Source organism: Acipenser ruthenus, chromosome 24 (genome assembly GCF_902713425.1).
Source record: "Acipenser ruthenus chromosome 24, fAciRut3.2 maternal haplotype, whole genome shotgun sequence".
Classification (NCBI taxonomy): domain Eukaryota; kingdom Metazoa; phylum Chordata; class Actinopteri; order Acipenseriformes; family Acipenseridae; genus Acipenser; species Acipenser ruthenus.
This window is the reverse complement of record NC_081212.1, coordinates 1,050,364-1,077,394: the sequence shown is the minus strand read 5'-3', so window position 1 is coordinate 1,077,394 and position 27,031 is coordinate 1,050,364. Positions and strand designations below refer to the sequence as shown.

The 27,031-nt window shown below is 39.6% G+C and overlaps 1 protein-coding gene and 1 long non-coding RNA gene across 11 annotated transcripts in view; one reads left to right on the top strand and one right to left on the bottom strand.

Moving 5' to 3' along the window:
- The window catches only part of LOC117964284 (RNA-binding protein Musashi homolog 2), a 159,462-nt gene extending 142,350 nt beyond the window's left edge, over positions 1 to 17,112 (top strand). For 2 of the 10 annotated variants that reach the window (XM_058997870.1, XM_058997873.1), the window contains 5 exons: positions 1,697 to 1,876; positions 6,005 to 6,118; positions 6,687 to 6,841; positions 9,114 to 9,191; positions 11,915 to 17,112. In XM_058997870.1, the coding sequence (XP_058853853.1) occupies positions 1,697 to 1,876; positions 6,005 to 6,118; positions 6,687 to 6,841; positions 9,114 to 9,155 (491 nt within the window). In that variant the 3' untranslated portion in view covers positions 9,156 to 9,191; positions 11,915 to 17,112. Of the gene's footprint in view, positions 1 to 1,696; positions 1,877 to 6,004; positions 6,119 to 6,632; positions 6,842 to 9,113; positions 9,192 to 11,911 lie in introns of all 10 variants that reach the window. The other 8 variants (XM_058997878.1, XM_058997879.1, XM_058997876.1 and 5 more) reach the window with 6 other exon arrangements.
- LOC131700484 (uncharacterized) lies at positions 635 to 26,958 on the bottom strand. Its single transcript, XR_009308378.1, has 3 exons — positions 26,747 to 26,958; positions 25,499 to 25,627; positions 635 to 853 (listed from the first exon to the last, which is right to left on the bottom strand). It is a non-coding gene; the product is annotated as an uncharacterized LOC131700484 (long non-coding RNA).
- Positions 26,959 to 27,031: the final 73 nt, after the last annotated feature.

Here is a 27,031-nt window from a genome sequence, read left to right as displayed (position 1 = left end):
TTGGAATGAGGTTAAAAGCAAGTGATTTAAGATCGTTGTAGATGACAGGGCTGGAGCCAAAGCTGTAAGCAGTGCTGTGATTTAAAATGTGGATGTAAAGGGGTTTAGAAAACACTTGAGCCCGATGAAGGCTTGCAGTGTGTGAAGGGTATTGCTGGAGATAGATGGATCACAGTCCAAGGTTTCTGTATCTCTGTGCTCATGCATCTTCCAGACAAGGTCACAAGGCTGGTGTCTTTCAGCTGCAATGTGTTTTTTTTTTTTTTCTTGTATATATTCGTGTGAAACAGAATCTACAAAGCTACGTACCAACTATTAACTTTGCAGGGTTTTGAAGGATACAAGTAGTTTAATATTGCATGCAATGTGATTGGAGGGAGCTGAGGGGTGTAGTGGTGAATGCACTGTTCATTCTCTGTTTTTATGCCTGGGTTAATGGTATTTTGACTTTCATTTTTAACAGTTGTCCTTCAGAAATTATATATATATATAAAAAATATGTGGCTGGTTTATTATTAAAAGCCAGGTGTAGGAATCTTCTGATCCGCAATCTTGTTAAAAAAAAAAAAAGTATGCATTTTAGCATAGTGAACCAAAAGAAAACAAGTTCCTATTAAAACAGCTCGAGGTCCAAAGGTCATGGAATGGTTCCTGTGACAGTGCAAACTGGATGAAGGTGTTTCGACAGGCAGGGCTCTGCGTTGTGTACAAGGTGAGAGCGGCTTCGTGAATCACAGCAGGGGGATTCTTAATGCGGGAAGCTCTAGTTCCTCGTGCAACACCTGGAAGAACACCTTTACTTCTGCAATCTTCCATTTCCAGTCACTCCCCTGCCTCGGAAATCAGGAACTGTCTGTTAAAAAACAAACAAACAACGGAATCTAATTTCTACAGTTTTCTTGATCTGTACAAAGCTGCGGAATGGTTATCAGATTTGACTTGACATTGTTGTTGGTTCTGGACAGAATGATTGCAGGTTAAGTAATTAAAGCGCACGGTGCAGCACAGCTAAACCTACTGTTACACCTAATAAAAGAAAGCAAAAACGACCTGCCTTTTTGTGTCAGTTCCATTTCCAGGCATTGTGCCTTGAAACATAACAGATTTATAAATCAAAGAAAGAAAGGCATTCGTCGTGCTGAATTGAATGGATTAATACACACTGGGCTGAAATTACTTATTGATTTTTATGTGTATGAAAGAAAGTTAAATTTCTGCTCCGCAGTTTTGAAATAGAAGGATCGCATTCTCCGTGTTTTCTGAAACATGCCAATAATGCTTGTCATATTAGTCTGTAAAGACGTTGAGCTGACTTTCTACTCTACTCAGCCTTGGATGTACATTCTGTTCCATAACTGATAACTGATTGGGGCTTCTTTTCTGTATCATTAGTCACACAGCTCCATATTCATGTAGTATTTGGACAAGTAAATGAGCAAGCACATTAAAACCACATCTGAAAGCCAGATTAGCGAAACCCTTGTACTGTCATCACTGCGGGTAACAAAAATATATATGCACGATAGATCTGTTATTCAGTGTTCAAAGCCATGCGCTTCCATGCAAGTAGAAATACATGGAGAATAACGTCCAAGGGTTTACCGGGTAGCTTAACTTGCATTACATGCCATGAAGTTTTGAAGTTGCTGTGAACGTTTTTCCACAATGATGGAGTCCCCCCTACTGTATCTCCCAGGGTTCCCCGATTATGGTTTCTATTCCTCGCCCAGCGATCACCGGGGGGCCCCCTTCTCGTTCGCGGACTATGCCTCCCTGGGGCCCCAGGCTGCTCAGATGCTACAAAGTGAGCATGCCGCTTCCGCCAGCAACTCTCCCCTCCACCACCTGCCCAGCCCGGATCAGTTTAAGAACCAAGGTTTGTACTGCGTTTTACTAAATCTCTTCAGACAGTCCATTTTCAACTGGGGGAGTAAGAAGCACTTTTTATTGGAGAGTCTGCACTGCATGTCCCCTTATACTTTTATATGTATACCTTTGACACCTGAGGTATATATATAAATAAATGTATTTTGTATATGTATTTTGTACGTGTGTGTGTGTGTGTGTGTGTGCATTCTTATTTATACAACAAGTGTGTACAGAGCTATCTGCTGATGCCAGGCTTCTGTGATGTCATACTGTTGGAAACATTTTTTTAGCACTGTTGCTGCTACTATATATATATATATATATATATATATATATATATATATATTATATATATATATATATATATATATATATATATATATATATATATATATATATATATATATATATATATAAAACGGTGAGTATGACACCCCAAGCCTAGCTCTCAAACCCCTGGATTTCAATTGGCTGATCTTGTCGGAGGATCTAGACTGCATTGTGTTCTCCGCATAGTTTACATTTACAAAGTCACCCAGTTGTATAAATATAATACACAGTGCCCCTTGAAGGGAAATATAATACACAAATACCTCCGCTAGTTGTGATTTCTTTTATTTGTTTATTTATTTATTTATTTATTTTAACATTTCCTTTTGATTATGGAAACCAGTGTATGATCGCACGGGAGTATTTCGTAAGGTTACTCCAGCTGTACAGATCTGTGGGTGTGTAACAGCGTGCACACACATACTGTTTTATTTAGCATTTTTCCTAAACTGTATGCACATTTCATTTCTCCTGAACTCCATACAGCACATCTTTCAGCTGCCAGACCCGTTCTTTGTTGGTTTCCTTTTATTTTTGCAATTTGTAAAAATAAAAAAGAAAAAAGATTCTCACAATGTATTCAGCGCTATATATAATAATATATATAACACACATATAGAGTGGAGATAGGGTAAGGTGTTGTTGAAATTGATCATTTGTTTAGATGGAATAAATGTTTTTTTTGTTTTTTATATTTGTGAGGCTGTCGGATAACATATGTATGTTTGACAACCCAGTCTTGAAATTTAATTTTAATTTAGGGGGAGAACTGCAAATGTGACAAAGGTACCCTGTATGCTTTTGAATTATTTTTTGACATACAATGTTGTGTGAGTACTGTAGGCCTTCTTGTTGGCTAGTGATTGGTCGACACAGTATGTGACTCAACCAATAAGAGCACGGTTCAGCCCAAGCCGCATCATAGACCAGGAAGGAATGTTGCTGAAGGCTGTTTGGTGCGTAAATGTGACTGTAGCTTTTAGGGCGGGTCTTTCTAAACGTGATTCTGAAAGTGCAAGAGAAGTCCCTGTGCCTCCGTGAAGCCGCAGGCTTTGACGTCGCCCGGGAGATTTAGTAAATCGGTTTCTCTGGAAGGTTCTGTTAATAAGGAGATGAATTTAAACCGGAACACAATGAACAGCTTTTTTTTTCTGTATGTATTTATTTTTTGAATCATAGTAACAGTAGCGTGAATTAGTATTGCTTTCTACACAAACGTCAGGCATTTACTAATGTACGATACAGTGCTCTGTGATGTTCTGCAATCACATTGTGAGAATGGATGAGGACACTTGATGCTAGGCAACACGGTTACCATCTCGCACAAGCCAAAATGACCAATTCACTAGACAAAAAAAAAACACTGGAATATCTTTTCGACTGCAACATGTTTTTGTTAATACTGCAGATTCACAAATAAACAGAAGACGCACACACAGCGCTGGCATCTCCAGTGCTCCTCTCTCCACGGTAAGCAGCTGTGACAGACAGGCTGGGGGAAGACAGGCCACCTCAGCGGTCCTGCTTGTGGATCACTCTCTCTGTTCTAATTAACTTCACCAGCCCTCACAGCTGTGGCACAGAACGGCACTTGATTGTGACTATTCTGAGACTTTAGCAGTGTTGGTGTTTGATAAGATCAGTAGTGAGCCTGTGTTGCACACCCCACGAGTTTCTTCCTAGTGCTGCACGGCTCAGCCAATTAAAGACCAAAGCAGAGCCCGTTTCCTTGCCGTTCCAACTGGAGCGATTTAACTTGTTTTTTTTCTGCTTGTGGCACGAAGTAGAACATGTGTAGAAAGAGAAAGACGCAGTATGACAGCATACATTCGCTGATTTTAATTTCGCTTGTGAGGTTAAAAAAAAACAAACTGATCTTTATGGATTGCCTACTTTTTTAAGCATCCAGCATTTTCAACACTGTGCAAAATGGTGTTCCTGTACCGGTATAATGAATGCATTGGTGTCACAGAGCCCCACAGTCAATACTTGATACAGCTGCTGTGTGTGCCGCTGTACCTGCCTATACCAGTTGTAACCCCTTGGCAGTGCATCACATTGTACAGTACATTTTGCATTCTGTTCAGTCACAAGAGTAAAGCTTGAAATAGCCCATTCTGTTAGAGTGCCTGCAGCTATAATCCAACATTGGTACCTCTGGCCTGGCAGCTTGCTGTACCGCTGTGCTGTGAAGTCTGTATGTGTGTTTATAAGTATGTAGGTTTACAGCATCTTCAGTGAAGTAATCCTGCTGACAGATGGATATACCTTTTTAAATCATCACTCTTTGGGGGGGTTTGGGGGTGAATTTGTTTTCGACTTTGTCATTTATTTAAAGTTGCTTTTAATATCCGCCCAGGGAAGCTATGCCTTGTAATTAATACACTCGCTCTGAGTCCTTGCTAAAAACAAAGCTCGTAATGGAGCTCTGCAAGCCAGTCTTAATAATTAGAATTCATGTTTGCTATTACAGCTAATGACAGTAGTGTTGTCGCCGCAGGGCTGTATGCAGCTTAAATCCTGTTTTCCGTAGGAAATTGAGCTTTGTACTGTTCAAATGAATCTACCAATTAAGAAGTAACGATTACTGTTTAAGTTAAAAATAGCAATAATTGCTTAATGTATGACCGAAATCAGACTGTGCTGCTCTGATAAGACCGCCGAATCCAATGGCGAGGCTTGGCTTGTGAGCAGAACAGTTCCACTGAAACACTAAGCTCAGTAGTGCCTGAGGCGCACATTTTTCAATTAAGTGCTTGATTGCCAGCAGCTTTGTGATCAGCCCGGTATGCTGGTGCTCACTTTTCGATTTGGGTTGTGCATATTGTGCATCACGTGGCCATGCAGCTGTATGTTCCAATACTGATTTTAATGCCTTTCCTTACACCAGAACCTTCTGTGAAAGCAAGCCGGCTGCAAGGTGCTTTGTTCAGCGTTGGCTAGGGTGAATTGCGTTTGGCAAAGTTGGGTGGAACAGTGGTTTGTTTTCCTAGGTACACCTCCAAAGGGGTGGGAGACGTACAAATTTCTTTCAAATTTCGATTAAAGCATGACACGTGGGTTTGCAGGTTCCAGCATCAGTACATTTAAAGTATTGGTTTGTTGTTTTTAGGATGGGTCACATAAACCAACCCACTGGAACATGCATCTATTTTATTTTTTATATCTAAGCAACAATAAGTAAGGTCATCCTAAGGTCACTGTAGCAAGAGCATTAAGGCGTCTGTTCAGAGCCAGTGGACTCCCAGAGCTTTTCATTTTTGAATTGCCAGTATTAATGTAGGATTCCCCAGCAGGGATGCAGCATCTCTTTTTCCACTGGGGTCCTGCTTATCCCAGTGTTTCTCAGGGCAGGCTGACAAGGTCACACAGCAGGAGGTCATTGGCTAAGCTGGGATTCAAAGCCAGAATCTCTGGGCTCGTCTGTCTGCCGCCACCACCCAGTCGCTTCGTTCGACGGCTGCTGCTTATCTTGAAAAGGATTATATCCACTCTGAGCGATTGTGGTTTACAGAGTAAACATGACTGTGTAAAGAAGGCTTTCAGACACCATTACCCAGGGTACCCCCAGTAATTTCACTCCTGCCAGTTACCAACCAGGCATGATACCCCAGACGATGTGTGGTCCATAATCACCATCGTTTATATATATATATATATAATCTACGAAGGAGGACAGGTGTTGATTAGATCCAGGGTTTACATAGGAATCCCCCTATGCAGTTTGTGAAAAGGGATTTATGAACCTGAATTTATATTGAAGATGTACAAGCATTTAAACCGTGTTTTTTTTTTTTTTCTTTAGAAAATAATTTAAAAAGCGTACGGTATATTAATGGGAAATTAAATATCCCTTTGACATACTTGCAAGCGCTTGGCGATCCGCAGGGACCCGGAATGAATCTTCTGCCACTTGATTGTAATAATCTCCATTTCTAACCTCAATGAAACAGCACACTGTGTAGTCTTAACACTAGATCCTTTGTAGTTTGCATGGGATGTGAATGCTGTCTAAACGTGTCCAAATCTGGAAACTTGTTAATACTGCATGAGCATCGATTCACATGTCAAAAAATTGAATATTTTTTTTTGTGACAATTTGATGAAAATGAGCACCTTACAGTCTCTGATTTTAAGTAGAGTGTTGAATGATTGTTGTATATATATTTAAATATATATATGTGTATATATATATATGGGGCTCCAAAGCTTCTTAGTTGGTAGTATGGGCTGAATATCATTGAACTTGCTCTCGCCATTTATTGCGCATGGCCTTAGTTTGAATGTGTTTTATTTTTAATTTTGTTTTATTTAGTCAGTCGGGCCTAGGCTGTACATGAATATGTTTGATTTCATGTCTAGTGGTTTGGCTTGTGTTCTGTTATGTACAGTGCATGCGAGGCTCATACCCAGCTTTTATCTCTGCACACCAGTCCTGAATAGCTACACTGCTCATCCGAATTTTGGCGCCCCTGCTTCCCCGGCAGGCACCAACCACGTCCGGCCAGGCGGATTCCCCGGCGCCAACAGTCCAGGGCCTGTCGCTGACCTCTATGGTACCGCCAGCCAGGACTCTGGTGTTGGTAACTACATAAGTGCTGCTAGCCCCCAGCCAGGATCCGGCTTCGGGCACAGCATTGCAGTAAGTACACTCGTCAGCTTTGTCTGCATTTATGTGTGTGGCAGTGTGTGTGTGACATTTATTTATTTATTTTAAAACATCAAGGCAATGCACCCTCTTTTGCTATTCTAATTTTTTTTTATTTATTTTTTTGTAAAAGTAATAGTGCTGTAAAAGAGCTCTTTGGCTTTGAGAGAAGAAAAATGTAAAACAGAATTTGTACAAAAAAAAAATCAGTAAAGAACAGAGTTGTGAAACCTGTGACCAGGTGTTACAGGCGGACACTACTGCACATCTTATATTATTATTTTAGAAATTCAACAACAGAAATTTAATCTGAGTAAACAGGTGTGAGCTTAGGGGCGCCCACCACTCTTCCGTTTGGTTCGTCTCCTTCAACTGCTGGAGACACGAGAGCTGACGGATGCACCGGTGGCAGAGCCATGCTACCTTAAACAACGAAGTCAATAAATCCAGTGACCAGGAAGTACTGCACGGCCGCTCCATGCAGCCGCGTTGTCTTACTGGGAGTCAGTGGAGCACAGGTGCACCTAGTCGTGCTACACATTTATTTGAATTAATTAAATAAACTGGATGTGCATGCTTTTGAAACTTTCTGTATTGAGCGTGCAATGCCTACAGTCCTTTTTTTTATTACATTTTTATTTATTAGAACTAATTTGTATTTATTTAACTGCTAACCAGGAGGACAACATCTTAAACACTTTCACTCTCACACACGCGCACTCACACACACACATTATACAGATAGATAGATATCTTTAGATAGATATTGAAAGACAAATATTTGTGGCATAACCACGATTTAAAAATCATTTCTCTTCTCCTTTAGTTACCATGAACACTTTTAATTGACTGGTGTATTTTTTAATTTGCTCAGAACTAGGTTCAGGTCAAACCAAAGCCTGATTCCAAACGAGACAGATATAATTTTTTTTTTAGACTGGCAAACAGAATTAGCTTTTGAACTTTATGCCAAAGTCATCTTCAAAGCATTTTTCTAGTGTGGATTTAGCACAGGCAGGGTTATTGTTTCTTTTGAACGGTTACTTTTAAACCCAGCCTGTTTATTTTTAAAAAATATATAACACAAACAGGTTTGTATTTTAGTGATGCGGTTCTAAGGGTTGAGTTAAAGGTTGTAATTTCATGAAGATATTACTGACACAACTGACAAACACATTGTACAAATCAAGATTCAAAATGTGACATCTGAAAAACACATCATTTAAAAAAAGAACATTTTAAAGTGATGTTGTCTTCCTGGTGTCGAAACAAAGTTTGACCAAATGTATTTTTTAAAGTGAAAGTGGATGTGCTGAGTTCCTAGTATCCTGTTTGTTGTATTCATTCAGCAAGATAAAGTGTGTCTCGCTACCTTTTATTGCTGGAGAGCTTTTGCATGCCCTGTGGTGTTGAAATTGTATTAATATTGTTAATGCTAGCATGAATGTGTACGCCACCAAGGAAAGGCTATCAATCTCCTCGGTAATTCTTGCAAAACAAATGGCAATACATTAGCAGCAAAGCCTGGACACACACACAGGGATTGAATTAACAAGGAACTGTTTTAAACGGAGTAGCAATACTGCACCTGCACGGAATATACAGGGGGAAATAAACAGCCATGTATTAGATATTATTATATTATCTCTCAGACCTGTCTGATAAAATTAATTTAAAAACGGGCCACAGTCCTCTGTAAACACCTGTTCTTTTACAGCAGAACTGATTCTAGATACAGAGCTCGGCAGCCTTTAAAGTCACCAGACCAACCCTTTAAGTGCGGATCTATCTGGAGAGGTTATCTTTATCCAGGTCGACTAACTCCGTTTTAATATTGCAAAAATAAACAGAACTGAAATTGGGCACAAAAAAAAAACAGCTTAAAGAGCGAACAAAAATACCAGAACATGAATATTTAACACCCCCTATGGTACGTGCACGAATATGGAATAAGAAATGTCACCAGCCTGCTGTTACTTACACCTGAGGCTCCGCGGCATGGAGAACAACAGCCTTGACACGGCTGGGTGGGTTATGGCAATGGTTAATGACAAATAATTACAATACGTTTCAGTGCTGTAGAAAAGACGGCTAACCAATTACTTTGTAAACATGTCTTCCTGGCTTATTGTTGCTCAGTTCGGGCACTAATGGTGTACATGCACATTCATGCTGGTAGCGCGCTGCCTGTTCATATACTCACCAATGATATATTGTCTTTTCCATGAAATGTATACTGACACAGGTACTAACTGTACAATTTTAGGGTCCGTTGATTGCGACAGCTTTTACAAACGGATACCACTGAAACCTAACAAGTGGTTGGTTGCCATCTCACTTTGAGGTATCATGTGCCTTTTATATTATACAAGTCATTTCTGTTTGTTTCTTTCGTTTTATGTAGAATCATTTATTCTTTCTCTCAATGTTTCTCTTCTTTTATGATGATGATGATGATGATGATGAATCCTCAATTTTTTTTAAAGCACATTTTCTCCACCTACGCTTGTAACATCAAATCCTTTCTTTCTGATATTGCTTCCTTGTTTGTTTCTTATTGCTAAGCTGTCTGTACTCTGTATGTGGATCTCATCTGTTCTGACTCCCCCCTCCACCTTCACAATTTATCTGTAGGACCGTTCACATCTTTTTATGATTATTATTAAGTAACATGTTAAGAATTATTTGTGCAATGGTGACTGTATCAACCGAATCAAAACATGGAAAGGCTAGTGTCTATTGTACCTTTTAAATAATAAAAAAAAAAAACCCTCACTTTTCCAGGCAATTAAAAAGGTTATTTCAGAATGTTAATCCAATGAAATGGTTCCATAAATAGTACCTGAATCCCATTGCTAGGTACTATTTTAAACACTGTCCGTGGCTTGTTTAGTGCGAGTCCTACACCAGTGCACTCCAATGCACTCCACACTGCACTAACGGAATTACATACCCCGCTAACATTTGATTTATTCATAATAAATGCATAATCAAAAGTTCACAACCCATGAAGTGGTACTAAAATATCAGACAAGCGTTTCAACGTGACTACTTCTTTCAATGCATCTTATTGAGAAAAGCCTTCTGATACTGAATAGAATAAGCTGTTGTATTTTCAGTTCAGTTTTTCCTTCATTTTAACCCTCGTTGGTATTGCACGCGTCGCATCATTCGTCTGTTCCGTGTGCCTTAGTCTGTCCTGACCCTGTGGAGTTAATAGTTTGATCTTAAGCAGGATCAGTTCATACTAAGCTGGTGCAGCACCTCTGCTGTAAAGTTGCTCCACAGTTTGTAAGCGCAGTAGGATAAGTTCTCTGCACACCCCTAGCCCTCTAAAGGGGTTGGAAGGGTTCAGGAGGCATTGCATCGCGTTCTGTCGCCTGTGCAGATCAGCTGCTCCTCAGAAACACTTCACTAGTCTTGGTTGGAGTTGTTTAGGCTCGCGCTCTGTGATATGTCAAGGCAGATAACTCAACTCCTTCTTTCTCCCTCCACATTATTTTGTTACCTTATATATTAAAGACTTTAAAGTTTCCAGGCAGTTCATTTCTTTTTGCCAGTAGCAGCTGTGCTAATGAAGAGAGCGGTGCCCCAGTAAATATTCAGAGGCAGACGTTGTGCTATCTGTTTTTATATCATTTTTTTTTTTTTTTTTTAATAACCAAGATGCAACTACATTTGCAAGTTTAAGACAACGTCGTGGATTGTGTAGGCTGATTAGAAATACATACCGCTGTTTTTTTTGCATAATTTTTTAATGGAAATTCTCTAGTTTAAACACACAGCACTGCATGGCTGCACAGGCTGGTACTGTAGTGTTTAACACCCAAACCCCAGCAGCTCCAATGCTTTACAGATAGCTGAGAGAGCGTGCACTAGTTTTGTGATTTGCTAAGCTGAGACCACTAAACTAACTTCCACTGAGCCTGACTGAAACCCAGGCATGAAAGTCCAGTGGAACAGCCCACTGCACCCCCGCTAGTGCACACCTTTCCATGAGATCGCCAGCCAGTGTTGGACCCAATGTGCCGGACATGTCTGCATTGAACTTGTTCCTGTCATTGGATCACCAATCAGAAGTCCTTCATTTCTCATTGCAGTGGAGGCTTAGTTAAGAGTACAATTTGCAATGTCTCATGAAATCCAGCTTGCCACCCCCCAGCCCTATCCTTCAGTATACATTAACCCATAAGGTATCCTTCTGAACTCTGCATGTTCTAAATGTGGTTTTTGAGTTGCTATTTAAAGATGTTAATGACCCATTAAGAGTCTCATTTGTTTTTCATTATTCTCTGCACACTGTACACTCTCTAAAGACACTCTGAAGAGTTTCTCTCTTTGTGTGTGTGTTTGTTTGGTTGGCGTTGACCCCATTAGTTCAGAGTTAATGTGAGCAGTTTAACAGCATGTAAATTCATCAGTCACACTTTGAGTTAAGTGCTACAATGCACTACTGTTACTTGAAAAACATTCATTTAAATGGGTATAAACTTGGGAATGTGCTAGTCATGCTAAAACAAGCCTAGTTGTAAATCAGTGCCTTGGTCCGTTTTTCTTTACTGCAATATTAGGAAGACGTGTTCTCTTTCTGTTTTGCTGCAGTAAGAATTCAGAAGGGAGCTGCGCTGGGTCACACACGCAGTAGCCGTACTTGGTTTACTTGTTATGAGGGTCACCACCACTTCCTCTCATCAGCTTTTATTTGATTGTTGTCTGTTGTCTTTGGTTACGTGTTGATATCCGAGGTACGACAGCAGCAGTAATTGCCGTTCTGGCAGGATGCAAACCTGTTCACTCGTGCTGTACTCTGGATTTCAAAATGCTGGGTGTCTAGTGGGGACCTCCTCAAGATGGCTGCCCCACAAAACAGCTGTGCCTATAAAACAGACGCCCCTGAAGTAATAATAAAAAAAAAAATCATCTCACAAGCAAATTTACCACGAACGCATCCCGCTTGCCTTAACAACTGCTGACGTGTCTCGGTTTCAAATAAATGAATTAAGTAAATAAATGAATAACTATATGGTTTTAGTTTAACCTTTTTCGTTCTGTTTTTTGGTTCAGCAGAGTATATCAGGAGGCCCGGGCAAGACGGGGAGAAGTTTCTAATTGGTTCTGCATACAGATGATGTCATCAAACTTCAAGCACTACAGCAAACCAGTGGAGACGGGGAAACTGGAGGTGGCTGGCAGCGAGAACGACGTCAAAATCATCTCATCAAATCTGCTGTAGTGTATTATAAAGCTGGCTTTGTATTTCTCTTTAATGTAGATGAATCATATTACCATGGTTTTTCCTTGTAGTAATTTAAGTAGTGCTAGTGACGGAAGTAGTATCATAGTTTTGGTTTTAAGTTTTATTTCTATTATTTTTTGTATTTATTATTTTTTTTTTGGTGTATCTTACTTTAAGCTTATAGATGTTAGAGCTTAACGATGTTAGCGACTTACGCTGTTTTCTTTATATATTGTTTTGGGGGCTTAATGTGTTTTGAAACGGTTACATTTATTATTTGAACTTTGGTACCAATTCTTAAACTTTCAGGTGTCGTCTTTGCACACGTAAACACACTGATACAGACGCTGGGGGGTGGAAACAAATAGATTATTATATTCAAGTGAAAAAAGCGAGAGGGTTGCTGACTAACACACCTACGTAGTTCTGTTTGTTTGTTTTTTTTAAATGTGACGTCTCGTTGTTAACCATAACGATCTATTTTCGGCAATAAGGAGAGGACTACAATATTTTCATGGTCCTTTTTTTTCTATAAGTGTTGTTTTGGTTGTTTAAAAAAAAAAAAAAAAGTGATATTACTTTGGTAAATTGTGAAAAAAAAAATATATATATATAAATATCTATACTGTAAATATTATTCCAGTTAACTGCATATAAACTATTAAGAAAAAAAAAAAAGAGATGCAACATATTTTTGCGATGGTGTAGGTCAACGGATGTGCTTAGAGAGTCGAGCGGGTAAGAAAACAAAAGACGTTTTTTGAACGCTCTGAACCGTTAATAAAATCCATTGTTAGCACAAAGGCCTGGACTGCCGCATAAAGAATTAGAAAAAAAACAAAAAAAAAAAAACACTGTTAGCTTGCTTTGTATATACTTAAGGCCTAATAACTGTACTAGCATCATACCAGCATATTATCCGGTTGGAAAGCTCAGACGTGAACGGACGTGAACGGACGCGAGCGGTTACAGGTGAAGCTACACGCCATAACTAACTCTGCTTGTTGGTGGTTTTTTTTATTTTTTTTTATTTATTTTTTATTGTTGTTATTATTAAACAAGTCGGTTTTTCATTTCCCAGACTGAAAACTGCAAGAAGCTATAACTTCTTCAATATAACATTTATTAAGCTACATGAATAATAATCCAAAGCACACTTGTTTTATTTACTTAAAAAACATGAATTCAAAAATAAACAGGTTCTTTTTTTATGGTTGCTGTTCACACATTTCAAGCGCTCGCTCTCTTTCTCTCGTCGTTGTGTACGTCCTCAAGCTTTTATATTTAAACTGTTTTTTCGCCAGTTTATTTAAATAAAATAAAAAATTGAAAGAAAACCAATTCCTGTTTTCAGCATAGTTATAAAGGCAATATTTAAAGCTTGTTTAACTTAATCCATTATGAATCCTCTTTTGAACGAATTAGGAACGCAAACCTTTTTATACAAATACCTCTGTGCTGTTAGTTTCACCAAGGAAGCTTTGTAAGATTCATTTATTTTAGACATTAAAATAATAAATAATGCATTAGTACATATGAGAAACATCATGGCACTGTGACTGGTAGGAAGAGCTGACAGTTTCCTATTTGCACATGTTTAATGTCAGCTGTTGTCTTCGCTAGAGGGTGAACTATGAAGGATTATTTTTCATTAAATCTGTCTTATTTTTATTTTATTTTTTATTATAAGTAAATACACCTGCAGAAGAATATACATCTCGGTAGGGGACGCTAAACGATATATATAGTGCTGACGTCCTGGTTTTTGGATATAATATGCCTAGTTTTAATATTTTTTTATTTGTTTATAAATGTTGGTATTTTTGGTACAGCCCATGTAAGACACTGAATGCGATGTTAATAAACAGCTGCTGAGTTTGTTTTTTTAATGGTAGGCTAGCTTAGTTGTTGGTAGAGCAAAGGCGTCTCAATCAAAGGGTCTTTTTTAAAGAAGATAACTGACTGATAGATGGGTGCAGATGCAGATTTCTTTATTTTTTTTTTCTTTTGGAACAACCAGGTTAAGCGAAATGCTGGACGCTTTTTAAATAATAAATAAACATGGAGACGTGATCAAGTAATAATAATTAAAGTTAAATGTTAATGATATTATTATTATTATTATTATTATTATTACAATAATAATAATAATAATAATAATAATAATAATAAACTGTTCATTCTGATTTAAAAAAAAAAAAAGAAAAAAAATTCCCTTGAGATTTCAATTTCTAGAATCTGGGGATTTTTATTAATATTTTTGTGGTGGTTGATGAATAATATTATTAATACTAATAATTATAATAATGTACTGTACATCCATCGATTTCGCTCTTTCCATTCCCTGTCGCCTCATCTAATAATCTTTTGTTGATCATCAATGTATTTCAAATAGTGTGTAAAACAAAACCAAGTAATCTTGTAAAGAGTGCTGTCTTGATGCTTATGTAGTGATCGTTCCTCTCTCCCACGCTTTCTCTTCTCTGTCTCTTTAGTAATTAGTGGTAGATGTTACGTAAATTAAGATTTAAGAACTAGATGTAGTCATAGCAGATTTAGGACCAGTAAGGACAGAACTTTCTCTTATTAATTTTAAAAGTAAAAAAATTGCTAACAGTAATTATTTTAATAGCAATTTTCCTTTTTTAAAATTTTTTTTGCTGATCTCACATGGTTTCAACTAACCAAAGCTCTGACAGATGAAATCTAAAAATGCTGTAAGACTGAAGTAAAAAAAAAAAAAAAAGGCATGAATTGGATCCCCTCCCTTGAATGTTAAAAAAAAGGGGTGTGCCATACTACCTTAAATGCTAACGCTAGATATGAAACAAAACTTGTTTTATTTTCAATTATTTTTTAACAGGGACACAAGCTATAATTATGAAGAAAAAAAAAAAAGATGATTTTATTACGTAAAAAAAAAAAAAATCATATTTTTTTAGAAAGTTTAACAACGTTGAATAATAATAATTTAAAATAATAATAATTGTGTTATATGTTTTGATGTTTGTACAAAAAATAATAATAATAATAATAATCCCAGTGGCCCACGCCACGGCTATTTTTGGATACTGAAATGTTTTGTTTACATTAATGAGTAATTTAGTTCCCACTCATCTAGAAACCTCATTTTAAAGATTTTGTGACTTGTTTTTGTACTCGAGAGGGTCTTCATTTTAAATCAAACAGGTGTCTTGATCTTTTAGAGGTACCTGTGGTTGGAGGGCGAGGGTGGAGAGGATGTTTTTGCAGGCACTACTTGCATGAATTATTAAAAGTTCCTTCAAAACTCTGAAAGAGTTCAACCCAACAACACGCAACAGCAGGATCTCCTACATTAACCGCGACCACTTCCCTTACACTAATTCGAGTAAAGTCTCTGTTTGACTTGCTTTCAGCAGTGGGCAGCACAGACTCTAATCCCTTTTTTTATAACCAAGCATGCTGGGGCGTTTCAGTTTATCAGGATAGCACGTTTTGTGATCACAAGTTGTTTTCATTGTTAAAATATTGTATGCTTACCTTTTCAGTGCACTATTTGTTCATTTCAAATTTGAGACGGCCGAGTCGCTTCCCCGTTGTTCCTCATGCATTCTTCCCAGAGCGATATGAAGATTCCTGTTTCCTGAACACTATAAAACCATGTTAAATGTGACCAGATTTATAATTTAAGAATAAAGTGCCTTCAGACCTCTCCTCTCTCCTCTCTCGTTTGATTTAAAATCAAGACCAGCTTGTCTTTAAATAGTCCATACCATTTATTTATTTATTTTTAATAATAATAAGAATAATTATTATTTTAAATTATTTTTTTTTTTTTAATTTGAACCTGTAGCTTGGACTTTAAGGTAGCATGGCTCTGTTGCTGTAATTTTATTTTTCATTGTACAGCAGTTTACAGCTGATGAATGTTACACATCTTGCTAGATTAGTTAATTCATTGGATAATTGTTAGTTAAATAACGACCTGAAAGGTGTTCCGTTGCATTGCGGAATGTAACTGCGGCATCCGTTGAAACTTGAATCTTGAGGCAAGTGCTAGGCTATGGCCAGTCTACCACTCTGTAAAACAATAAACAGAAGCTTGGAGACTGCCTTTATGGGATCTAACATACATACACTGCAGATGCTAATGACCTGTGGGCTTCTGCCAGCGAGTGGAGCTGTTTAACACAGGTCTGACACGTGCTGCACACGTTCCTGAATTCACACCCAAGCCCAAAGTCCTTCCTCACTTGGCTTTGACAGCGTGAAGAACCGCTCTGTTTGTGCCGATCACTGCTACATACTGACAACGGGAAAGGCTTTAAGTAACGACTTGGTTTTTGAAATGGTTCAAACGGTTTCTCTCGAACCTGAACACTACACGCTGTCCTGCGCAATATTGATGGAAGCGCTGTAATAGCACAGCCCAGTCCCCTAATGGTTTATTTCACAAGTCGTAACGAATGACTCTGTTAGCAGATTGCCGTTTCAGATTACGCACAAGATGAATTTTTAGTGTGAAGCTGACCTCCGCTTGAGGTCATTCCCATTCCAGTTGCCACATTAAGAACTTTTTTTCTGAAGAAAAAAATGTAATCTGACGTACTATAGTAGCATAAAAACAGCATATTCAAAAACAGGAGAGATCGTTATTTGCGGAGCTGCTGATTTGAATGTGGTTGCAGGGGGTAGCTCGAGGCGTCGTGAATTAGTGAAACTCTTCCAGTGTATCCGAGTTTTATTGCTCATTCTTAGCACTTGCCCATTTTTTAACGTTAAAGGACTTTTTAACTGAACTGACATCTGAAAGCATCTTTCAGGTCTTTCGTGTACGGCTTGCTGAAGCCCTGTTGTAAAATAAACTATGTGGATGGGGGTCTCTCACATCGCAGATGTGGAAAGTATAATTTTATATTTGTATTTTCAAAAAATAATAATAAAAAAATAACGTTTGTGAAAGGTTTCCATCCTCTACTGTGGTCCAGAAATCAATGTGTTTGTCTGGGGAAAAAAAATTCAATAAAATAAACTGTTTTGAACTGTTTCATGTTCTTTCTTTCTGTTTTTTTTTTTTTTCAATAAGATGCTGACCTTTTTTTTTTTTTCACAGTTTAGACTAACTTACAACATGAAAAAGTGAACGTTATTACTGTAGAGTTATGATACATGCATACTTCATCTCTTGGTTTACTATAAACTTACAAATATTATGATACAGGTTTACTATAAACGTATATTATGATTAAAAAAAGGGACAGGATTAAAGAGCTAACTTCATCTACAGGAGCACTTCTCTGCAGAAACAATTCTCTCTCTCTCACACTCACACAGCCACGGACACGGATGAAAGGATAAGGATGGTTCTTTGTCAAAGCCATGTCTTCGATGATTGGAAGTAGTTTCATTTGGGCTTGCTCTTTTTATTAATGGGTTCATTCCCCGAGTCCTGAACACACTGATATGGCGCCGCACCGCCAGGGCAAGCCGTCTGAAAGGAATTATTTCTAACCCTGAATTCAAAATGTTTCTGACGTCCCAAATTGACACATTGACATTTGATTTCCAGCTGCAGCTGGGTTACAGAAATTGAGAGTAACTTCTCCGGTTTACCCATCAACACTCCTCCTGACAGGAGGCACAAGCCTTGCACATCACATACTGCTGTGTATCTGGTGGAAAACCCAGCGTGATGCACGCACAGTAACCGATTCAGCATGCACCATGGTTAAACTGACCCTGCAGCTTTACTGCATTAGCTTTACTAACTGGTTCCACAACGAGCTAATTCATTTCTGACACACTTTTTTGTTTTTTTTCAGTCTGAATCCAAGTACTGCATTTCTCATCTGAGAGATAGGTTAACACATACACAGCATAAGCACATGCATGAAACTAACGAGTATACGTTTTCTACATCCACACAGAGCTATGGAGAGTGAACGAGAGGATATTCTTAAATACCCCTACTGACTGTTACCCAGATTTAACTGCAGACCCGCTTATACACACCCCAGCGCAACACATTAACTTTGTTTTATCCCAAATGCCAAACTCTAAACATGGCAAAACACGTTCAGCCACCTTCTCGCAGCAGATGATGTTCAGTATCGAGCACGGAGCTGTTTTATAACATCAGTTTCTTCTAAGAAAGCGCACCGCTGCTTTGGGGGCAGTTAAGCTGACCAGAGTTCAGGGAGCAATAACCCTGAACTCTGTTACCAAATCACATCGTGGACTGCAACGCCCCCTCAGAGAGGACCCCCTCCCCACCCCCAAAAGACCACTGTGATATCACTCCCAGCAGCCACAAACAATTATAATGTATTACCAGTTAGAAAAAAAAAATCCATACATACAGCAAGATCTAAATTAACCACTACACTGAAGAATGCTGATTCAAGCACTACACAGAGAATATGACGACTACCCAAACATTACAGGGAGAGCATCGGCCCGACTGTAATAAACGCTGCTGGACTAGTCTATTGCTGTCACTCTGGCCCCTCTTACTGTACCTTCCACTAATAAATTACACAAGGGAAAATACAAAGGAAAGCTGGGGAGCAATAGACTGCTACAATGTTTACATCCATCAATTCCAGCACAGCTACTGTTTCTGGATGTTGCTTTTTTTTTTTTTTCTTATATGAACACTAAAGATACTGTCAACAGCAACAAATCTATCCAGTGTAACAGTTTTAACTTGTTAGCAGGCACCGCCAGCAATGCCAGCCATGTGTACCGGTGACTTACAAATCACCTCATCCCGGACTGCCAAGAATCAACAGCAGCGATCTTCGGGTGTAAGCGAATCTTAAACAATCCTTCTTGTTTCCTAATGTACCACCGCCTGCTGTGGGGTTTCAGAGAGCCCAATCTACTTTTACAAACAGAACCTCGTGCCCAATTAAATGAACTTTTTCTGCAATAAACACGAGGTATGGATTAAAACAACACAGACCGTGGAGAGGCATTTATTGAACCCAATAACACCATCAGCGCGTTAACTCAGTCCAGACTGGTACACGTTTTGTTTGCATTTCACACAAACTTACGTACTTACATTTAATAATAATAATAATAATAATAATAATAATAATAATAATAATAATAATAATAATAATAATAATAATAATAATAATAATAATAATAACAACAAAACAACAACAACAACAACTACTACAGCTAACCAGAGAACACCAGATGCTGTCTAGTTTTACTCCTGTGTCAATTAGATTCTCCAGTTGTAAAAAAGAATTCCTGACTACAAGTAAAGCTGAACCCTCACCTGCTCACCTCTTTTTCCTCCAGTGTTGGAGTTCTGGCTCTGGTTGTGGTTCTGGTTGGGGTCAGGGTAAGGGTATGGTTGTGGTTCTGGTTGGGGCCAGGGTAAGGGTATGGTTGTGGTTCTGGTTGGGGTCAGGGTAAGGGTATGGTTGTGGTTCTGATTAGGGTTTGGCTCTCAGCGGTATTGGAAACAATGCTTACCTGGCTCACAGACTGACCTACAGTAAGCAGAGAAGGTCGTCTTAATAATATGGAAGGAGGCGGTAAAACAGACACAGAATCAATGCAATTGCCTAGCTAACAAATGTATTGGCAGTGCAAAACAGCGAGTGCAATCCATGTTTGGAGGCAATACTAGCCTCTTTTCCAAGAAAGCATTCAAGAGAATTCCAGCCCTTCAATGCACAGTATATGCTGACAGCGGCGTTCTGTTAGAACTTACATTTAGAAATGTGTGATCTTTCTTTTAATAGCCTCCTTGCATAACGTTCGAGCTTTAGTGCCACGTAATAAAACGTTTACGACATGCCTCCACATGTTTAAGCTGGGCAGTGTTGGTCCTTGAAGCCGCTGACGTTTCCACAGCTCCCCTCGTCGTGATTTTATTGCTATTCCACACGGCGTTGCAGCGCAGTCGTAGTCCGCAGACTTGGCCCGGATTCAAAAAATTACAATACATTACACATATCTTTGTCACCGCGTATGCCTACTGCATTAGTAATTGCTAAACCCACAAGCCAGCATTTATTACCAGCAATTACCACTGAATTCATTTATCTTGTCATTAAAACATACCATTGTATTCAATTTTCTACTTCAGTATTTTGGCTCAGGTCCAGTGCTATTTGCTGATACCATAATTACCATCCAAACCGTGTGTGCTGTTACAAGTGCATTAGGGAACCAAATGGCATAACAACGCGATTCCCAGAATAACCGCTGCCAGAAAGCCATGCGTTTATGTGTTGGATACAGCAATCCACCAGACTTTACAGTTAGCAAGAAGAAACATGCAGAGGCTGAAGTTATAAACCAACCAGAGCACATGGCACAAAAAAAAACCAGACACATCCCAGCTTTAAAAGACTTCGAAGCTGATTTTTGTACCGCAATGCTTAAAGTAGAAACTAACAGTAAACACCCCATTGTGACGATGAGGGTGAGTGCATCAAAGGTCAAGAGCTCTGAAGCATCTGAAGGTCAACACTGAAAAATTGAGATTGCGCTTCCAGATCTTGACACTTTGATGAAAGAATCTTGGTGGACGGAGATCCAAACTACATCCACCGAACTACAGCAACAATGTATACCAATATACGGCTGACACTGACTAGCACTAGTCTTGGACTACCCAACGGTAATGCATGTAAGGTAGTCTGTGATTGGTGCTAATCAGGGTCTGTGAAACCACACAGTGCACCAGTAGTATACTGTGATGCATCATACAAGGGATGCAACGCAAATGCAAGTTATTATTATTATTTGTTTATTTAGCAGACGCCTTTATCCAAGGCGACTTACAGAGACTAGGGTGTGTGAACTATGCATCAGCTGCAGAGTCACTTACAACTACGTCTCACCCGAAAGACAGAGCACAAGGAGGTTAAGTGACTTGCTCAGGGTCACACCATGAGTCAGTGGCTGAGGTGGGATTTGAACCGGGGATCTCCTGGTTACAAGCCCATTTCTTTAACCACTGGACAACACAGCCTCCTGTGTGTTACATTGTAAAAAATAACAAAGTAAATTGGGCCAGCTGAACTGGCCAAGGGTCACAAGGGATATGGTTAAAAAAAATTATAATAAAATAATCTGTCCTTGGTTATCTTTTATTTTACTGCCAGTTGATAATATTAACATAAATTTAAATAACAACATAAAAGACATGTAGGCCTAGACCCTGGAATATAGCAACTGCTGAGAATGGTGTGAATCACAACACACTGCATGTTGTAAATTATGAACCGAGAAAACTTGTTGGTGCCGCAACAGTCCGTTCACTTTGTATTCTTGTGAAAACACGCACAGCTCTTTCCAGGAGCCCATCACTCTTGACATGATTGTTTATTTCCACGACTAATTGGCAGAACCTAATCAGGTACTGTTTTACCTGAAAATGAAAAATGTGATGTACGTTGTCAGCAAAAATTAATGTCATTTTTAATTTGGAGTGGCTGTCCTATTTTCATATTCTAAATTGTGTTAGAGACTTAAAGATGTGACAGCTATTATAAATCTGTCTACTTCTATCCTACCCATCTCCCTCTCGGCATCTACTTTCCTTCTCTCGCGCTTTAATAAATAAACATGCAAAGCAATGCCACCTGTCCACTTTGTCTTGTTAGATTTCATCAGAAATTTCCAGAGGTACAGAGGAGGGTGGCTGATGCCACAGCACATCACAATGGAAGGTCGGTCATTCTCGTTCCCCAGAGGTACTGGAAACGCTCCCCCCAAACCTGTCCCCGCTCTTCCAAGATCATCTTTAACCTTGATCTAAAATCGCCCTCTCCCTCTGAATTCTACATTAATAAATGAAAGAACTAAAGGTAGCACAGGGATGGGAATAAGACTCCCGCTGCTCAGCAGTTTGATCCATTCCTGATTTTACTATGAGTTCAGTAAGACACACCTGAGCTTGTTCCCTATACACACTGGTTATACTCAAGATCACAGTAAAACCTGGAATGGGTGAAACCGCTATGCATTAGGAGTCGTATTTCCATCCCAGTAGTGTAATATCTGGGGGGGGCGGCAGGATCAAAAGGGCTGAAGGCCAGCATGGCCCACCACCGAGTGCACAAGAGTTATAGTGACGAATCCTGTTGCCTAGGTCCTTTTGGCAGATCTTTCTACATTATTATAACATTGGAAATGTTTTGGTCGGACAGCAGAACTGTGTGGGAATAGCCACCACAACCCTGTCATTGAAAGCTAAGTGAGTTATGGGTGGGTTATATGGATGCTGCCTGTTCTGCAGATTGCCTGCAGGCTTTTATACATTTTATATACAAGTACTAAAGGAAAAAAAGAACACAAAACTTTACTTCCTGGTCAGCATCACTTAATGAAAATCAGTGCTAGAAGTTAGTTCAGTTTCCCTTGATGTACGCGGCTATTACCATGGCATTGCAAACACTATGCGTTTCACATCTCTGCTCTGCTTTGATGTCACAGACGTACAGCCAGAGGCCTTCCTGAATACAGGACCTGCAAAGGTGCTCGGTGCCACTTGTGATGTGGATTACCCAGCCGTCCAGTGTGGACCACTGAACTCATTTCACGTCACTGCCAGATTTGAACAATGCCTTGTGCATTAAGCCCGTCTACTCCCCCGCACCACTGGAAAGAATGAGTCTGCAACGTCAGACTCGCACTTCTTAAACAACAGACGCAAACAAACACCTTGAAATAACAACGGTTTGAAATTAGCCGGGAGCTACAGTTCGCTCCGGAGATGGTCTCTTTATGGGCTGTCCTGCGTACATGTAATGCTGAAATACTGCGCTGTGTTTAACCCCACTGTGCCCCAGTATCTCTGTTTACTGGTGTACCGTTGTGTTGTGACATCTCAAAGCAGTGGCTTTTTATTTACCTGGACCATCATCCAGCTGCAACTGACAGTTACCTCTCTTCTCTCCATCCCTTCCAAAAAAAATAAAAAATATATATATTATATATCTGGGACAGCAGTGTGGCGTAGTGGTTAGGGCTCTGGACTCTTGACCGGAGGGTCGTGGATTCAATCCCAGGTGGGGGACACTGCTGCTGTACCCTTCAGCAAGGTACTTTACCTAGATTGCTCCAGTAAAAACCCAACTGTATAAATGGGTAATTGTATGTAACAAATAATGTGAAATAATGTATAATGTGTATAATGTGATATCTTGTAACAATTGTAAGTCGTCCTGGATAAGGGCGTCTGCTAAGAAATAAATAATAACAATAATAATAATATATATATAATTAGAAAAGAATGCATGTTATGTTGTCAAGTTATTTGCGAAGTACCTTTTTATTATTATTATTTTGCAGTGTCTCTAGTTGTTCTGCTTTCCCATTTCACACCTATTAAAGACAGTGTCTTTCTGCTCCCTGCACTGTAAGCCAATCTAATAAGATGCTGCAGGTTTGCAGAGCTGCTCAAGCAGGCAGACAGCCCAGCCATCCAGCTGCCCTCTCCTGGCTCCAGAGCTGTCACTCCTACCAGCCCACACAGTGAAATCCTAATTGACGTGACATATTGACTGGCACTCTTCTGGGGCAGGCATGGCTGGAGACCGCACGCCATTCCAACTCGCTAACAACCCCGGATTAATAACTAGTTAAGAGCCGATGAAGACTGAATCACGCATTAACCGAACGACCTTTCAGACGAAACAAGCAAGCAAACGAAGTAATGATGGAACCGCGGCTTCACATGTCCACGAACATTAAAACGGGGCCTCTTTTGTTCTGGATATGAAATATAATTAAAAAGGCTCTTGACTGTGGCGACAGAGATATCTTTGCATCTTATTTAAATACACTGCTGGATCTCTTGGGTAAACATACCTCAAAGCTCCTCCAGTGCGATACTGCAACACAGAAACACGGATTACAAGGCAACTGGAGCAAGGTGTACGTTTGTCTAAGCAGCAAGTCCTATCGTGGAGTAAGACACCGAGCAATGCCTTCTTGCGTACACCAGCCAGTGTAAGAAACAGCTTTGCTTCAATGTGGGTTCCTTACAAGAATGATCCAAGCTGTAATTATTAGTACTGGATCTGCAATATTATTTATTGGATTCTTTTTCAACGCAACAGCTCCCCAAACACCGGCGGTATTGAATTTCACACATCAATCATGGCGGGCTGACAGTTCACAGCACAATCCGGGGACTGCTGTGCAACGATTTAACCCCCCCCCCCCCCCCATGATATCATTATTAATGTGCAAATAAAGGTCAGGGCACATGCCTGCATGATGTGAAGGGCTCCCTCGGGGAGGGGGGTGTGGGTCCTCACTTTATAACTGTTTTCACCTTATTAACTAATGCTTGTGCACGAAAGGTCACCACACCATTAGGAAGTGGCCATTCAACCTATGTCAATGAAATCAGGGTAAACTTAACATAAAGTGTCTCTAATTACTGTGTATTTACATAGTAGTTACTTAACAAATACATGTGTACTTACACATGATTACAGTGTTACTATTGCATAGCTATAATGCACTTCATGCGTAAATCTACACAGGGCTGTGATTAAACAAACTTACAGGAAACTAAACCAAATAAAAAATACAGAGTTTAAAAAACAGTTATAAGCATTAGCCAAAACGTTTGTCCACTCCCCATGCATTTTTCTGCACCCCCAAAATCCAAAACTGCTCACCCCAATGCCGTGGTTCTACACAAAGGGCAATAGTAGCACAAGGGCAGTTGCAATGGTAAGAACCAAGCTGGTTGAACAAACACAGCCTACCATTGCACTACCGTGATGCCCCCATCAATACCAGATCAAAACCTGGCCCGTATCAGAACCGCTGTCCTGGATCTGTTCATTTTTTTTCTGCATGGCACGCTGTGGGCAGCTAATGCTGCTGGCTAAGGTTTCTGTAGGGTAATACAATGTGTTCCCCCCCCACGTGTTCTGTAAGGTGTAAGCTACATTAAAAAGGCAGATCCAGGTGAATTTGTGCTGAGCACAGAAAGCAGATTTCTCCTCTGAAGCTCCCTATCGAGTTTGCAGTTTTCGCCTCCCTGTTCCCCCTGAGTTCCTACGCCAGGAGAAATCCCTTCGCACAGAACGCTTTCTATTCTCAGAGCTAGCCAGCGGTGAAATATAGATTGGCAGCATCTTTTGGGCAACTTCAGGGAGTTCACAGCCGGGGTTTCAGTTTCGCTGGCACTGCGAAAAACAAACCCAACGTGAATCCTGCATTCGATCGCTCAGCCTATTTCAAGGGTTACTGGTCTTATTTTAAAAAGAGTTCCGGGTCCCCAGGTTTTGTATTCTAGTAAACCATGTAGTGTAGAGTTAAAATAACCAGCCACGTTGCATCTTCTTGTTGCGTGGCGTTTCCATCTCGAGTGATCAGTTCTAATCTACCTGTATCACGCATCTGAACTCATGTTGTCATGAGGGTGTGGGTTACAGTACCTCTTTGATGACGTCATTTACACGGATGGGCTGCCAGTTCCAGAACTGATCCAATCCTGCTGGGCTAGGCCCTGAAGAGGTCCACTCCAGATGGAAACCCAGAACAAGGCGCCATGCTGGGCCAGGAATCTAAAACAGTAGGGAATAAAAAAAATATTATTAAAAACTGTCTTTAGGGTAATGTACTCTCATGTTGTACAAACATCATATTTTGATAACTGCATCCCAACGATACCAGTGACAGCTAATGTTCATAATTATTTCATTTACTCTTTTAAATATTTAACCTAGAAAATGTTCATATTCACTGAACAAATACAAATGCTTGCAAACATGTATGATAATTCATTAACCTGAATTAAAAGGGGTTCAATTTGATCAATTTCATTGGAAGTGAGTCTCCCAGTGCATAGCGGTCTATTGCTGGTTTTACAATGAGTTTGTTACCTATACCCTGAATGAATCTGCTGTGCAATAGGAGTCTTATTTCCATCCCTGAAGTTAATGATAATTAAGGGTGTGGTTGGAAAAAAGACCTGGAAATACCAGCAATGCTGTGGATAACTGTGAATCTGCATCAAAGCCTGTGCCCCAAAATGGGTTGATACAGTTTTTTTTTTTAGGACCATCGTGTTTATTTCAATTTCAAACAGTTGAAAGCATCATCGACTCCTGCTATACTGCGAGTGTAAAAAGGAGAATGTAATTATTAATGGTGTTGCTGTTGACGCGCAGAGCGCCGAGGCTCTGCAGCAGTGAATGCGATGTGTTTATTGAATAACAAACTCCGGGGAGTTAAATATTTGGTATTCAACTCGTTCGAAACGGTTTGCTCGATATCAAAGTTAATTAAATGGTGTTTGGACTAATCCAGCCTTCGCTTCTTACCAACGACATTTTATATACACTGGAGCGTCTACCCAAAGTAAATCTCCGGGGGAAAAACGAAACTCAACTAAAAGGCGATTTCTTTCATTTATTTATAATAATAATAATAATAATAATCTCTCTGCGGGAGACGGTTTGTGTAACTAGCGATGTATACAAACGCGGTTGTGGTTTGTTGTTGTCAAAGCTACATGTTCCCATCCCTTCACCGTTTTTATACAGGTTTACTGCAGTAAATATGGGACACAAGCACAACAAACATGTATCGGTAGTAAACACATGGTAATTCCACACGCAAACGTAGTTAGAGAGACTACAGTAGCATTAGAAACCCCGTAACTGCAAATGTATTAGACTTACATTTTAAAAAAAAGTCGCTTCAGCGGTGCAACGTGCTCGTTGGTTTGCAGGACAGAAAACATTGCGTAACACGTGACACCAATCAGCATCCGCGGGACCAGCGCACTAATTCGCTCAGTGTGGAAGCGACCGCTGACACGTCACGGCAATACTCACCCTGTGTAACACGGGACCGTTACTGCGAGGGTCGATTTCAGTTTATATATATATCTATAAAACCCATATGTTGGTTTCTGACTCCACTGGTAAGGAGGGGAAAATTACAGTAAACAAAAGAAAAAAAAA